Source organism: Manacus vitellinus, unplaced genomic scaffold, assembly GCF_001715985.3.
Source record: "Manacus vitellinus isolate BGI_N305 unplaced genomic scaffold, ASM171598v3 scaffold_19_pilon, whole genome shotgun sequence".
Taxonomy (NCBI): domain Eukaryota; kingdom Metazoa; phylum Chordata; class Aves; order Passeriformes; family Pipridae; genus Manacus; species Manacus vitellinus.
In genome coordinates, this window is record NW_021939395.1 from 5,508,295 (window position 1) to 5,521,288 (window position 12,994).

Genomic DNA, 12,994 nt, shown 5'->3' on the forward strand with positions numbered 1-12,994 from the left:
AGCCTGAGAGACAGAGTTCTGGGGGTAAGACTGTACCAACCCCCCAAAACTCCTTTGAGATCCCTCTGAGGAAAGAGGGAGATGGACTCCTATTAAGGAGAAGAGTTTTAGACATGCAGCACCAGAGAGAGAGGAGCTGAGAAGCTCAGAGCGTCCCGGAGCTGGACCGGGACGGCCAGATGGAATGCGGGGGGAGTTGACCTTGACTCCCCCCTTGCACTGCTGCCACGGTGGCAGCCTGAGAGCAGGGCACAGAAAGGGGCCCCCCTCCCTGCCCAAAAGGGAAAAAAAAAAAAAAAAAAGGCCCCCCCCCTGAGTCCTCCTGAGATACGCAGACCGTCACGAAGACCCCCCTGTGTCTTCGTGATATGACGTGGTGATAGCAACCTTGTCTGGGGTTACGAAGCCCACAGAAGACCCCTCGGTTGGAGGCGATGGGGCCGAGAGAGGCTTGAATACCTCCCTCGTGGATGCTGGCAGAAAGCCAGCTATCAGCTGCTGCATGTGGAGAAGACAGACAGACTGCTGCCTCAGAAGATGCTGCTGCTTAAGGACTGGAAGGGATCTGTCCTTCTTTCCCTCCTGGACTTTTATTTGGAGGGGAGAAGAGATCTGATCCACTGTAAATACTATATGTCATGGTAGAGATAGTTGTGATCATGTGTATAATGTGATATGGTATTTATTTGTACAGTCATTGTAATATTTTCCCTTTCCCCCACTTTGAGTCTGGTGTGTTTTGTCTGGAAAAACCCATCTCACATTAGGTTGAGATGTGCGAGGGGGGATGGAGCTAGGGAATTGGATTTTGGGGCTATCTCAAACCATGACAGGAAGGTATATGGATGTCTTATCATTCTAACCTATTGCAATTAGAATTTCTTTGACCTAAAGGAAAAAGTACTCTGGTTTTTCTTAGAAAAACAAAAGCCAAAAGTCTGCTTATATGTTTTTGTTAGGGCTAAAATATCTCAGCAAATGCTAAAACCTGACCAAAGTAACTCTCTCAACCTTATACTGAAGTCCTGTACATGTTCTTTTCTTTGTCTGTTTTTACTTTTTGAATGACAGGCAAAAGGCGGAGGATACGAAAGTGAAAGTGCCTACCCAAATGCAGAGCTGGTCTTCCTGGAAATTCACAATATCCATGTAATGAGAGAATCCCTGCGGAAACTTAAAGAAATCGTTTATCCTACCATTGATGACACTCGGTGGTTATCAAACCTGGACTCCACACATTGGCTGGAATATATAAGGGTAAGATGCTTTTGATGTAAAAAATCAATTGCTTTGTTGAACCATCTTTTTAACTTGCATTTCTGAAAATGTTACTAAATGGTCATTTTGAGTGCAGCATTTTAAGCATTCCATAATGACTTTGTATTTCCAGTTTTATGTATTGGTAGATAACGAGTTAATTCCTGATAGCACAGTGTCATATTTACTGTTGGACAGTGTTTTATTTTCTTGAGAAGGAATGTTTGTGAGCGGTTCAGGGTTATCCCTGTTCTTTGGAAGAATGCCCTGGGAATTTCAGATTATATTTGAGCAACGGCCAAAAGGTCTTGACTGTGGATTCCGCAGTCTTTCCCTCCTTCCCTCCTTCAGTGCAATGTTACTGTTCTTGTGATGGGCACCTACATTTCCTTGGGCTGTTTATAGTCAGTGCTCTATCGAGTTATCATCTACTCTATCATTTAACATAATACTTAAATAAATCACTACCACACTCAGTTTCACTAACCTTTGAAATTATTTTAGAGTAGATTATTTCATTACCACATTCACTCCCCCTGTTTATGATGAATATGGATGGATTGCAATTTATTTTATTAGCAGCTGGCTCAAATGTCACTCATGCAAAACATGTTTGGGATTGTTCATTAGTTTTGCACTGTTAAGTAGTGCCTGCTGACAGCTGCAGGTGAGCCAGTAGAGGGAGCAAACAGAAAATTAAGAGTCAAATTTAATAATATTTTGGGAAGCATTTAATTTTCTTGTTCTCTTGAATTTCAGCTATTTCAAACACCACAAACTGCAGCTTGATTTCTTAAAAGCTACCATTCCTGCATGAACAGTCTTGATAGTATTTCCCTGGGCTTTTATCCAAGAATTCCTTGCCTTCCTTGCCTTTGGCTTGTAATAGCATTAACAAATCCACAGCTTTACTCTTAACACATCTACTGTTCTCTAGGCTCAGACCAGTGTGACTGTGTCCCAGTTTAATGCAGTACATTACTGGAAATTCAATTTCCTACCCTCAGGCACTGACAGCACTTCAAAGATGGTTGAGGAGTGTCTGGGGAGGCACCAGGAACAGTCTCTGTGTGTGAAGGCAGTAGTAACAGGAGTAGAGTTACTTGGTGCTTTTTGCACACCCAGGGTGTTTCCTTATGCCCTCCAGGATATTTTCTGTCTTTCAGGGTAGACCTTAATTATTTTTAAATCAATTCTCATTTTCTAAACCAATCCAAAGCCAGTTATTCATTAGGAGCCCTAAGTGAAATGGTTACTAAGTTTTGAAACATCTATAAAGGACAATAATAGTTTGTAGGGGAAGCTGTTTTCTAAAGGCTTTTGTCCAAAGTTGAATAAAGTGCTTCACCTACTCTACACATATTTGCTTAACTAATAGTAACTCTGTTTTCTGTCTCCTCTGCTTATTGCCTGTGTCTGTTCTGTCCTTTATTTCCAGCTGTACTCCTTCAGAGGTACCTGTGTTCTCTTTAGGACAATTTAGAGCAAGTTATTGCATACCTGTATGTTATATAGATTATTATTAGTTTTTTGCTTGTATTGAAGACCAAATTACTTTCAATATTTGCACTTTTTTAGTTCAGTAGAGCTTAGTAACTGAAGTAATCAGCAATTAACTTGTTCAGGCCATATAGGCACTTCGGTATTGTTTCTCGGTATTTTCATCCTGGCATCCTTCAGTTTTACCATAAAAGATATGCTCAGTGAAAGATACAATCAATGAAAATTGTCTGTAAAGCTTGCTTCTTGAAATAGTTTGAAGGCTGTTTTTGTGCACATCTTCTCCAGCAGATGCTGGTTTCCTACTTCCCAGAAGATGGTTTTGCATGCCTGTGAAGGGAAAAGTGCAAGTATTTAGCAAGATTCCATTTTCTGATGTTGGAATGCAGAATAGGAATTTCTCCTGTGGTCCTATTTTTGGTGGTTGGGTTTTTTTCCCACATATTTTTCGGTGCTGTGAATGGGTCATGTCAGAGACAAATCTTCACAAGAGAGAGTTTATTTAAGTTTAAAAAAAGCCTAGAGGGTGGCATCAGAGAACAAGAGTGGCAGGTTTTTTAGTGGGGAGAAGAATAACAAGTTCACACAGGTGATCTCAGTCCTGTGCCATCTCTGTCCTTTGCTCTCAGGCATGCTCCTAAATCCAGGCTATTGATGGTCTGTTCAGGGGCTGAATATGACATATACTCCATGCACCAACAAAACAGAACAGACTCCCAGCCAGGGGTTTCTGGTTTGTTTGGGTTGTGTTTTGATTCAGATTAGCTGGATGGTTTGTCCCTTTCTCTAAACTCAGTTTCAGTTGAACTGAAAACAGAGGAAGAAAGAGCGATTGATTAATGTGAAAAGGACTTTGAAAACACTGAACTTTCAGCCTTTGGAATAGATTACAGTATTTTTGTCTTTTCATCATAATACAGAATATCAACTATTTTAGAGAAGGGATTCCCAAGCTCCTTTGTTATGTGCTGCTAATAAGGGAGAGCTGCTGGTAAGAACTCTCTCCTGGACAACAGAGTGCACACAGCTTTTGTACCTCTAGGAGTATGCATGACGCCATTTGGAAACCTCTAATTTAAAGCAATGTCATTAGGGTGATTATGTAACTAATATGAAATTTTAAAAACATAATGGCTTGAAAAGTATAAAACTATACCTTTTTTTTCAGAGTTTTGGTTAGCATTTAATATGCTTGTTTCTTGAATTTTGTTTGTTGAAGATGCTTCTTGCCGGAGCAGTGAGAATTGCAGATAAAATCGAATCTGGTAAAACCTCTGTGGTGGTTCACTGCAGCGACGGCTGGGACCGAACTGCACAGCTCACTGCACTGGCCATGCTAATGCTGGACAGCTACTACAGAACCATCAAGGGGTTTGAAGTTCTTGTAGAGAAAGAATGGATAAGTTTTGGACACCGATTTGCAATGGTAAGCTGGAACGTTTAGCGTGAAATTTGTCACCTTCGGTGCTTCTATTTTGAATAGCATGTTTTCTCACTGTGCTCTGCTGCATTTTGGTTATTATCTCTGGTGTCCTTCTTTTACTGGTCTGAATGTGTCAGAGCATTGTGACCTGATCATTTTTAATGGAAAATCTCTGTGTGAGGTATAATAATAAAGTAAATGAAAATGAAGTGGCTTGAACATGATGATTAAAAAAAGTCACATGGCTTTTGTATGAGGAAGAGGGATTGTAACACATTGCTTCATCTCCAGCCAGCTTATGAATGGAGAAACAAGGAAAACAGTTAAGGTGTCTAGAAGGTAAAATTGCTGGAACCATTACTCTGATTTAAGGTTGAAGTGTTTATTTTAACACATGGGCTAGTGGGGAATTAGAATAAATTGTTGTGACATTCTGTGGGCTCTGACTCTAAGATGGTTTAGGAGAAATGACATGTGGTTATGGCAGGTGGATATGGAATAATCACTGTTTCAGTACAGTTTAAGTAAATGTCTACCAGTTTTACCCACTGGTAGAAATCAATGGCTGTGCAGTGGAAGATGGGGTAACAACAGGCACAGCTTTGTTGATCAAGGGTCTCTCCAGCTCTGCTCAACAGCAGATGCATGTCCGTAAGTGAATATTGGGATGTGTTTTTAGTAGTTGGAAAATACAGGTTAGTGTTATGGAAGGTTTGCTTGTCTTGTTCACTACTGGAACATATTTAAGAGTTGCTGAACTTTACAGTGCTGGGAGGGCACTGTAAACAGCCCAGACTGAAATGAAGTGTGCTTTGACTTTCAGCGAGTAGGACACGGAGATGATGATCATGCAGATGCTGACAGATCTCCGATTTTCCTTCAGTTCATTGACTGTGTTTGGCAGATGACAAAGCAGGTAAGATGCTTAAGAGGATATTTCTATGAGGTTTCAGTCTTTATCTTGCCAATGTAATTCATGTAGGAGAACACATTCCTTTGCAGTAGCGTGTTTACCGAAGTTGGTTGTGCTGTGGCTGCACTGTGCACACAGAGGGAAAATTTCTGCTCAAAAGTGAGGTACGAGGAGATAGAGTAGAAGTGTTGTCTTGAGACCAAAATACCAGCAATTCTTTTTGTTTAAAATAGGCTTTTGGAGGATTCCTTGATTACATGAATGAGGGTTATTGATAAATGATACAAATGATTTGCATTGCATGTTTACTGGTGGAGTAAATGTTCATATGGATTTATATTGTCCTTAAGAAAGAGCAAAAATCCAGGCTGATTGTGAACTGCGGGCAGGAGAGAGTTCTTCTGTATATATCTCAAGTGTAGATGTTTTCATTGTTATGCAGACAGGACAGCATTTCTAACACACAAACCTATTCTCTGGTAAGTTTTCTTACTTCCACCTCTGGACCAGGGGAGATGTTTGAAATTAGTGATACTTAAGATACCAAAATACTGAGCTTCTCATTTTTGTTCTGAAAAGTTAAATTATCAAATGGATTTAGCCATCATTTTTCTTACTTTTACCTCCATAAGGAAAAACCTAAGATTTTTCTGAGCTTCTGTATTGCTGTTCTTTAATGGGGTTACTGAAGTAGATTGTCCACATGAAGGCTTTATTTCCAAGTGAATTAGGAGTGCTTGGTGCTTGACTCCTTTTTTTTTCCTTTTTTTTTCCTTTCCCCTTTTCTCTTTTCTTTTTTTTTTTCCTTTTTTTTTCCTCCTAGAGGCTAACATAGGTCTGTGCTGTTATGGTAAAAGCTGTTAGCATAGTATGTGATTTGTTCTGAAGATAGAAGGGTAACAGTCTGGTTCTGTATGATCCTAGCACTTCCAGGTATGTTACGTTAGTCTTCTTGTTCTGAACATGGTTCTTAAAACCTTACACCACAGTTTCCAAAACTTGTATTCAAACCAGTCATCTTTGGTGCTTTATGAAAGTTCCCTGCTGGTACACTGGGCCTTTGTCCAGGGTGTCTTGTAAACTTTCTCTTTCTGTATATCTGTGTTTCAGCATTAATGTGCTGCTTAGTATGGCTAGAGAAAATAAATGTAAAATTCTGTCCCTCTTTCAGAGGAAAGCTAATAACAATAGCAGAGAAAAGCAGTTCTAAACACCTGGTAGGAACAAAAGTCCTCTGGGGAGTTCCTTAATTGAGAGCAGCCTCTTCTATTTTTGTGATCTCCCTTGCTGCCTCTTATTTCTTGCTATAAACAGTTTAGTTCCCTCTAGTTTAAAAAACAGAAAGGGATGGGGGCAGGGGGAGAATCTGTGAAACATTTTGCCAATACCACATCTGTTCAAAACCTGAATCCAGAAACTGTTCTGAAATTCATGGACACCAGTGGCATTGAAAAATCATTAATGTTACACAGGGAAAGATAGATAACATGGTTCTTGAACAGTTCCTGCCTACTTATTTCTATTTTTTAGTTGACTTGAACACCTAGAGAAGAGATGTGAAGACTGTGATTACCTTGACACGGACTTTGAAAAGCAGGATTCTATTTTATCCTTGTGTAGATAGATCACTTGCTCATAAAACAGTGGTAGTTTCATGCTTCAGAGTTCATGGTAAACATATGTGAAATGTTCCAAAGCCCAAATAAGTGTTAATGGCTGCATGAGGGTGTAAAGGCTCGGATTTGGGCACGGGCTCAAAGCAAGCAAATTTGCCCTTTTGGGTTCTAAGAGTTACATTCTTAAAACAGTCGACTTAATGTAGTGAGAGAATCTCTAACTTCCCACTAAGATACAAATTTCCAGACAGCTTCAGACAATGAAATTTAATCCTTGACAGCCTTATATTTTCCCTTGGTTTTATGGTCTTCGTGACACACAAATACAATAACAGAGAACTTGAGAGAAGTACATTGACATCAGATTTTAATAAAAAAACATATGGTGAAGTGATTTCCCTCCTCTGTTAGTAAATTCTGGTGATTTTGAATAGCAGATGTCAAATTGGAAAGGCCACATGTGAGCTGATGAAATACTGATGCCCTGTTAAAAATGAAACAGAACTGTAAAATTTGCATGTAGCACTGCAGCATCAGTAGTAACTTTCTACCTTTCATGCACAGAACCCTCACAGGAGGAAAGGTCTGTTTAAAGTTGGCAGACAGTTTCATCCTGTTTGTAACTGGGTGTCAGCTGTTCCTGGAGGTGCATTAGATGCATTTTTCACTGGATTCAGCAGTGCCCTCTGTGTTCAGTATCCAGTCCATTCTGCAAAGTGCTTCAATGTGAAATGTAAGTGTAGCACAGAACGAGTTCATTGATTAAAAAGCAAGTTTATTTTGCATGTCTCTGAATCAAATGCCACTTGGCATCATAAGACTTAATGAGAGAATTCCTTTTTTTAAGTACCTCCTTTAAAAAAACCCCTAACAACTCCAGCAGCATCAAGTGGCAGATTTTAATGACCCGTGTGTTTTCTCACAATTAGTGGATTTGACAAGAGTAAATTTTCATTTGGGGAATTTTTCCACCTGAATCTTCAAACAGACACTAATGGGCTTGGAACTACAGAGGAAGGCATTTTTAGGTCAGTGATTTTTCAGCAGCAGTAATAGAAGCTTTACAGTCTTGATACATCAGCTCCAACAGTACAACTCTTGTATCCAAAGACAGGCCTTCAATAAAGTGCTATCACTTATTAAAAAATTAGTTGGAGTGCAACCACTGATGTATGGAATTTTGCATATGCTTCACTGGATTGGAATAGTGGCCATGTCGGCATCCATCTGATTAGTATGGACCTGTCACAGCACAGAACCCTGATGTGACAAGGCTCATTAAATGCTTTCAGTTAAAGAGGGTCCCTTTAGGAGAGGCTTTGTCTTCAAAGTTTTTTCCAAATATCATTTTGATGCTTTGCAAATTATTTTTGCTCTCTGTATCTGATTGCTGCTTTGGGCTGGACACAGCAGATTGGGGTCTCAGACCCCACTCGATTTTCTCCTGACTTGGTTTGGCACACCTGCTTGTCAAGTTCCGTTCATGCTTATTTAAAATCATAGCTGTTTTGGTAACATCCTTGTTTTCTAATTAAGTTCCAGCACGATTTCCTAGAGAGAGGGAAGTGCTGTAAGTAATAACTTTGGAACATGACTGGAAAAGAGAATTTGATAATCTTAAGTTCCTCTATGTTTTCTGAAAACAAGTGGTTGGGAGGTGAAAACAACCCGTGATTTCTGAGAGAACCCCCAGTGTGAGCTGTGCTGGTGAACAGTGTGCAATCTGTAACAGAGTCAGGAGGAAGGTTCCCATTCACTTTCTGAGTAATGATGTTGATAATTCCCTTACTCAAAATTTTCAGTCAAAAGTTGGTATATATTAGCTTGGAAAGAGAATGTTTTTACAGTGTTTGACTTACATAAATCTTCTTTTAATAGAACATTGTTTAAAACTTAGATCTTTCTGGGTTTAATACAAGCACACCCATTGTGTGTTATTCAGCTCTTTACTTTCAACATGAATAAACATTTGCCTTTCATAAATCACAGATGACACTGAAGAGGAATTTCTGGATCAGCTAGTTCACCCACAGTCCCAGCTGCTGTGTTATTACTCCTAGTTATACTTATTGTCTTCTTTTATTTAAAGTAGCTCTTGAGTCACTTGCCAAGGTGTTCAGTATTCTTCAGTGTCAAATAACAGAAACCAGTCCTCTGCATTTCTCTATATAGCAAGAAATTCTGCCTCATGAATCTGTAGCCTGCCTCTTAGACTTCTATAAAGATTTAGTCCTTTAGTGGGAATGAAAAAATTTTGTTTCATTTGTCCTGAAAATTAGTCTCTCATAACATTCTCTTTCATGTTAATGAGGGAAATGCTACTTCTTAAGTTTTCCTTTAGTCTTCTCAATTTTTTATTCTTCTAAATGTCTATCATTCCATATCTGTGTTTGCAACCCTTGTCATACTGAACACAAAGTTATTTTGACACATCAAGCCACGTGTAGTCCTATTATAAAATTTGATTGCAGGAGGACTTCTTCTATCTGAATGGTTAACAGCCCATGCAGTTTGCAGTGATTTCTTCCTTTATGATTCTTAAGAGCGCTACAGATTAAAAGGAACATTTTGAGTGTTTTCAGATTTCTAGCTCTTTTTCCTAGAATGTATCAGGTAACCTCTGCTTGTGAATAAAATACCTAATGGTGCTCAGGGGAATAACGGGTCTTTCATTTCAGATGTACAGGATTTACTTTCCAGTACAAAAGAAGAGGGATTAAAGGCTTATTGTATATGGCTGGTAGTAAACTCAAGGGGTGAAATGGAGAAAAGTAACTTACTTGGGTAGAAAGTTAAAGACAAATTTTAAATATATGTTAAACACAATGTATCTGCAGCAGTCTTTATTATCTAATTCATGCCATGTTAGAAAAGGAAATAACTCTTAAATACCATCATCTTGTTGTTTCTTTTTTTCTTCCCAAAAAATGTTCTTTTGTCTTGTAACGAGATAAAAAGTATGTATTTAAGAGTATCTCTCTGGAGTGAGAACAGAATACTGTTAGAGCATCCTAAAATGGATTGCTTTGTATCACCAGTTTCACATTAGCTAATGCTTGTACTCTAGTATACTTGGGTAACGAATGTAAAGTTTGTCTCTGAGAAGTATTTATAAAGAAGTACATAGGTGGAATGTATTGCAGTGAGAGTTACTGAAATTCCTTAGTTTTCCTTGAAATAATCTTTAAATAATAAGAAAAAAAACTTACTTGAATCTCTTGGTTATTTCTTATGTCTGAGTTTCTTCCTTTCTACACTGCTTAAAATAAAGTTTAAAGTAATTTTGCCAATTTTTTTATTTCAGTTTCCTGCAGCCTTTGAATTCAACGAGTTATTTTTGATCACCATTCTGGATCACCTTTACAGTTGTCTCTTTGGTACTTTCTTATGCAACTGTGAAAAAGAGAGATTAAAAGAGGTAAATAATTAGTGTTATGCGCATTCTTAGTTTGCTGATTTTATAAAAGAATGCTTAGAATACAAGAGCTAAGAACATTTGAGCTGTGCGTTTGGGATACATTTGTCACATAGTCTTAAAAGACAATTTGCACATGAAATTTTCATGGTATGAGAAATATGTACTGAATGCCCTGCTATTAAATGAGGTGGCACTTATGTTTCTTTAGTTATTATCTGTTCAGGGGGTTGAGGGTTTTAGTAAGTTTAGTAAGTTTTTAGCCAACATACACAATTATAAATAATAGTAATTATCAAATTATATTAGCATTTATTTCACTGTTTCCAGAGGAACTCAATGCTGACTTTACAGGTCACTTTAGGACATAGAAGTTATGGTTGAAGACTACAGAAATTACCTAAGTGAAATGAAATGAACTCATTGAAATACTATAGGTTTGTGGGGAAAAAATTTAAAATCTTGTTAATATTCCAAGTACACTTTTGCTTACTTCTGGCTTTGTTGTTTTAATATTTTAATACTTCATGTTTTCTAAAGCAAGTTGCAATTCTGTACTACATTCAGCTTTGCTGTTTTCTTGTGGTTTGTCTCTGCTGCTTCTGTAGGGGAAAAGTTGCATGTAAATTCCACAAGATGGAGCTGAATAACACGTTCTCAGCAAATGCAGTGTTTCCAGGCAGCTTTCTTTCATAAATGAATAGTCAGATGTAATTCTCAATAAAGAAATGCAATTTAAGGCACAGCGGTAGTAGAAACACATGCTTTACAGTGCTGAAGGAGTGTAAAATTGCAAGATGAATCTGATACAAGTTCAGGTTTACAATCTTTGATCTAACCATTATTATGCTGGTTAAATTTAGGGTAATACAACTTTCAGAAGTGCAAATAAAGGTAAAATAGGCAATTTAAAGCATAGTATCAATTGGTAGGAGCAAGTAGTATGACTGGGAAAATTGAGTAATTATTTTTCACAGGTGCTGTTTTGGATCTTCTAAACAACTGATCACTGATTTTTCTTGTCAAAACCAGTTTATGTTTTTTTGTTTGTTTAGTTGGTGAGTGTGTAGCCATATCTTTAAGTAGCTGTAAACATTGCTGTAAATTATAAGCAGTACAAGTTGCTTTTGCTCATCTGGACTTAGTGTCTCTGAAAATAATATAAATCTCCTTTCTCTGTCAGCCTTGGACCCGCATAAGTGTTCAAATGTTTTGCTAAAGTTTTAAGGCTGTTTAATGATCAGCTTCAGGAAGTGTTCTCAGTCACCTTGCAATTTTCTAGTAGATAAGGTAAATTTCACAGGCAGAATTACTGATACATAGACATTAACATCATACTTCAAGGTTTTGTAATCCACGTAATTAATTTTTTTACTGTTTTTTTTTTCCATCAGGAGGTGAGCACTAAGACTGTGTCACTGTGGTCCTACATAAACAGCCAGTTAGAGGAGTTCACAAACCCTTTCTATGTGAACTATGAAAACCACGTCCTGTATCCTGTTGCCAGCCTGAACCATTTGGAACTGTGGGTGAACTACTACGTCAGGTGGAACCCGAGGATGCGGCCTCAGGTATGAGCTTTCACGTGTCTTTTGTGTTTTAGTGAAGATCACAGAGATTAAGAGAAATTACTGTTTTTTGTAGTGTTGAATGCAGCATTTAATTTCAAAAGTGCTCCTCTGTTGCACGTATTTCAGCTGATAGGGAAAAAGGTGATTGTGTCAAAGAAGATGCAGGATGTGTTCAGACTTGGAAAAAGGATGTTTTCTTTCAAGTCACCAGTAGAATAGGGAGTTACAGTATTACTGTATTGGCTTGTGAAAGGTAACAGATTAACAGTCTTTGATGTCAGAAGATTATTTTTATACCACTTCTGTGATACTTTGTAACCCTTTTTAATACTTTTATTGCCCTTAACCTTCTTGTAGAGTTTTGTGTACCTTTGTTTTTAATCATGTTTTGCCCTTTACCAACAATGACATAAAATATAGCAGCAGTTTCTGAAAGAATTGGAGTATATAATGGCTCATTTTGCAGGCTTTCTAAACTTAGCACCACATAGATGCTTGTTTTCAATTGACCTTTACGATTTCAAGCTGGCATACTAAAGATTAAACACTCACTATACATGCTCCTCGATTCATCCAGTTTTTGTTCTTGTAAGTAACGTCTGCTATTCAGATAAATCTCTCAATCTCGTCAGACAAATACTCCATATGCTCTCATGCTTAGAAGTCTGAAAGAAGAACATTCAGATTTTGTCACAGCCATAATATATCTGAGAGTGCTACACCATCTCTTTATTAAGGTAACATTCCGAGGTACCCCCCAGCATATTATGATAAATTACCTGTATTAAATGACTGCCTGAAAGCTGCTTTCATCTTGGAGTGTTAGAATGAGATGTGAGTTTCAGATTTATTAGACATCCACCAGTCAGAGGCTGTTGTAAAAGATGGTGTTCCAAGGTAGATTTCAAGGACAGTACACTGGTAGAAGTCCAAGTATCTGAGAAGTACCTTGTAAGGTCCTGGAAAAGTCTGGATTAGTTCCCTTCTCACTGAGGTGTTTCCTCTGAGCTGCTTTGTTTCTCTTAACTTGTTAAAACTTTGAAAGGTCGCGTATTTTAAGTTTTACCATTTTTAAAGTAAAATTGTCAACTGCTTTTTAGCAAAATAACATCTTTCCTTTAGCCTGTTTGCCGAACACCATTTTGGGTGGTTTATGTGCATTTTAGTGTAACTGACTGCAGCAGTGTCAGTTTATTACTTGTATTTGATTGAGCTCTGTAGGCCCTGAGAGCAAGCAGTCTTTGTAAACACACATGAAAGCTAGTCCTGGTCTGGAAGAGGGGAGGGTGGGGAAGAGAT

The 12,994-nt window shown here is 38.1% G+C and overlaps 1 protein-coding gene across 4 annotated transcripts in view; it reads left to right on the forward strand.

The window, feature by feature from the left end:
• MTMR1 (myotubularin related protein 1) overlaps positions 1–12,994 on the forward strand; it is a 38,481-nt gene that overhangs the window by 14,011 nt on the left and 11,476 nt on the right. For all 4 annotated transcript variants that reach the window (XM_029959107.1, XM_029959109.1, XM_029959110.1 and 1 more), the window contains 5 exons: positions 1,072–1,257; positions 3,977–4,183; positions 5,004–5,096; positions 10,014–10,127; positions 11,519–11,695. In XM_029959107.1, coding sequence (XP_029814967.1) covers positions 1,072–1,257; positions 3,977–4,183; positions 5,004–5,096; positions 10,014–10,127; positions 11,519–11,695 — 777 coding nt within the window. The remainder of the gene's footprint in view (positions 1–1,071; positions 1,258–3,976; positions 4,184–5,003; positions 5,097–10,013; positions 10,128–11,518; positions 11,696–12,994) is intronic.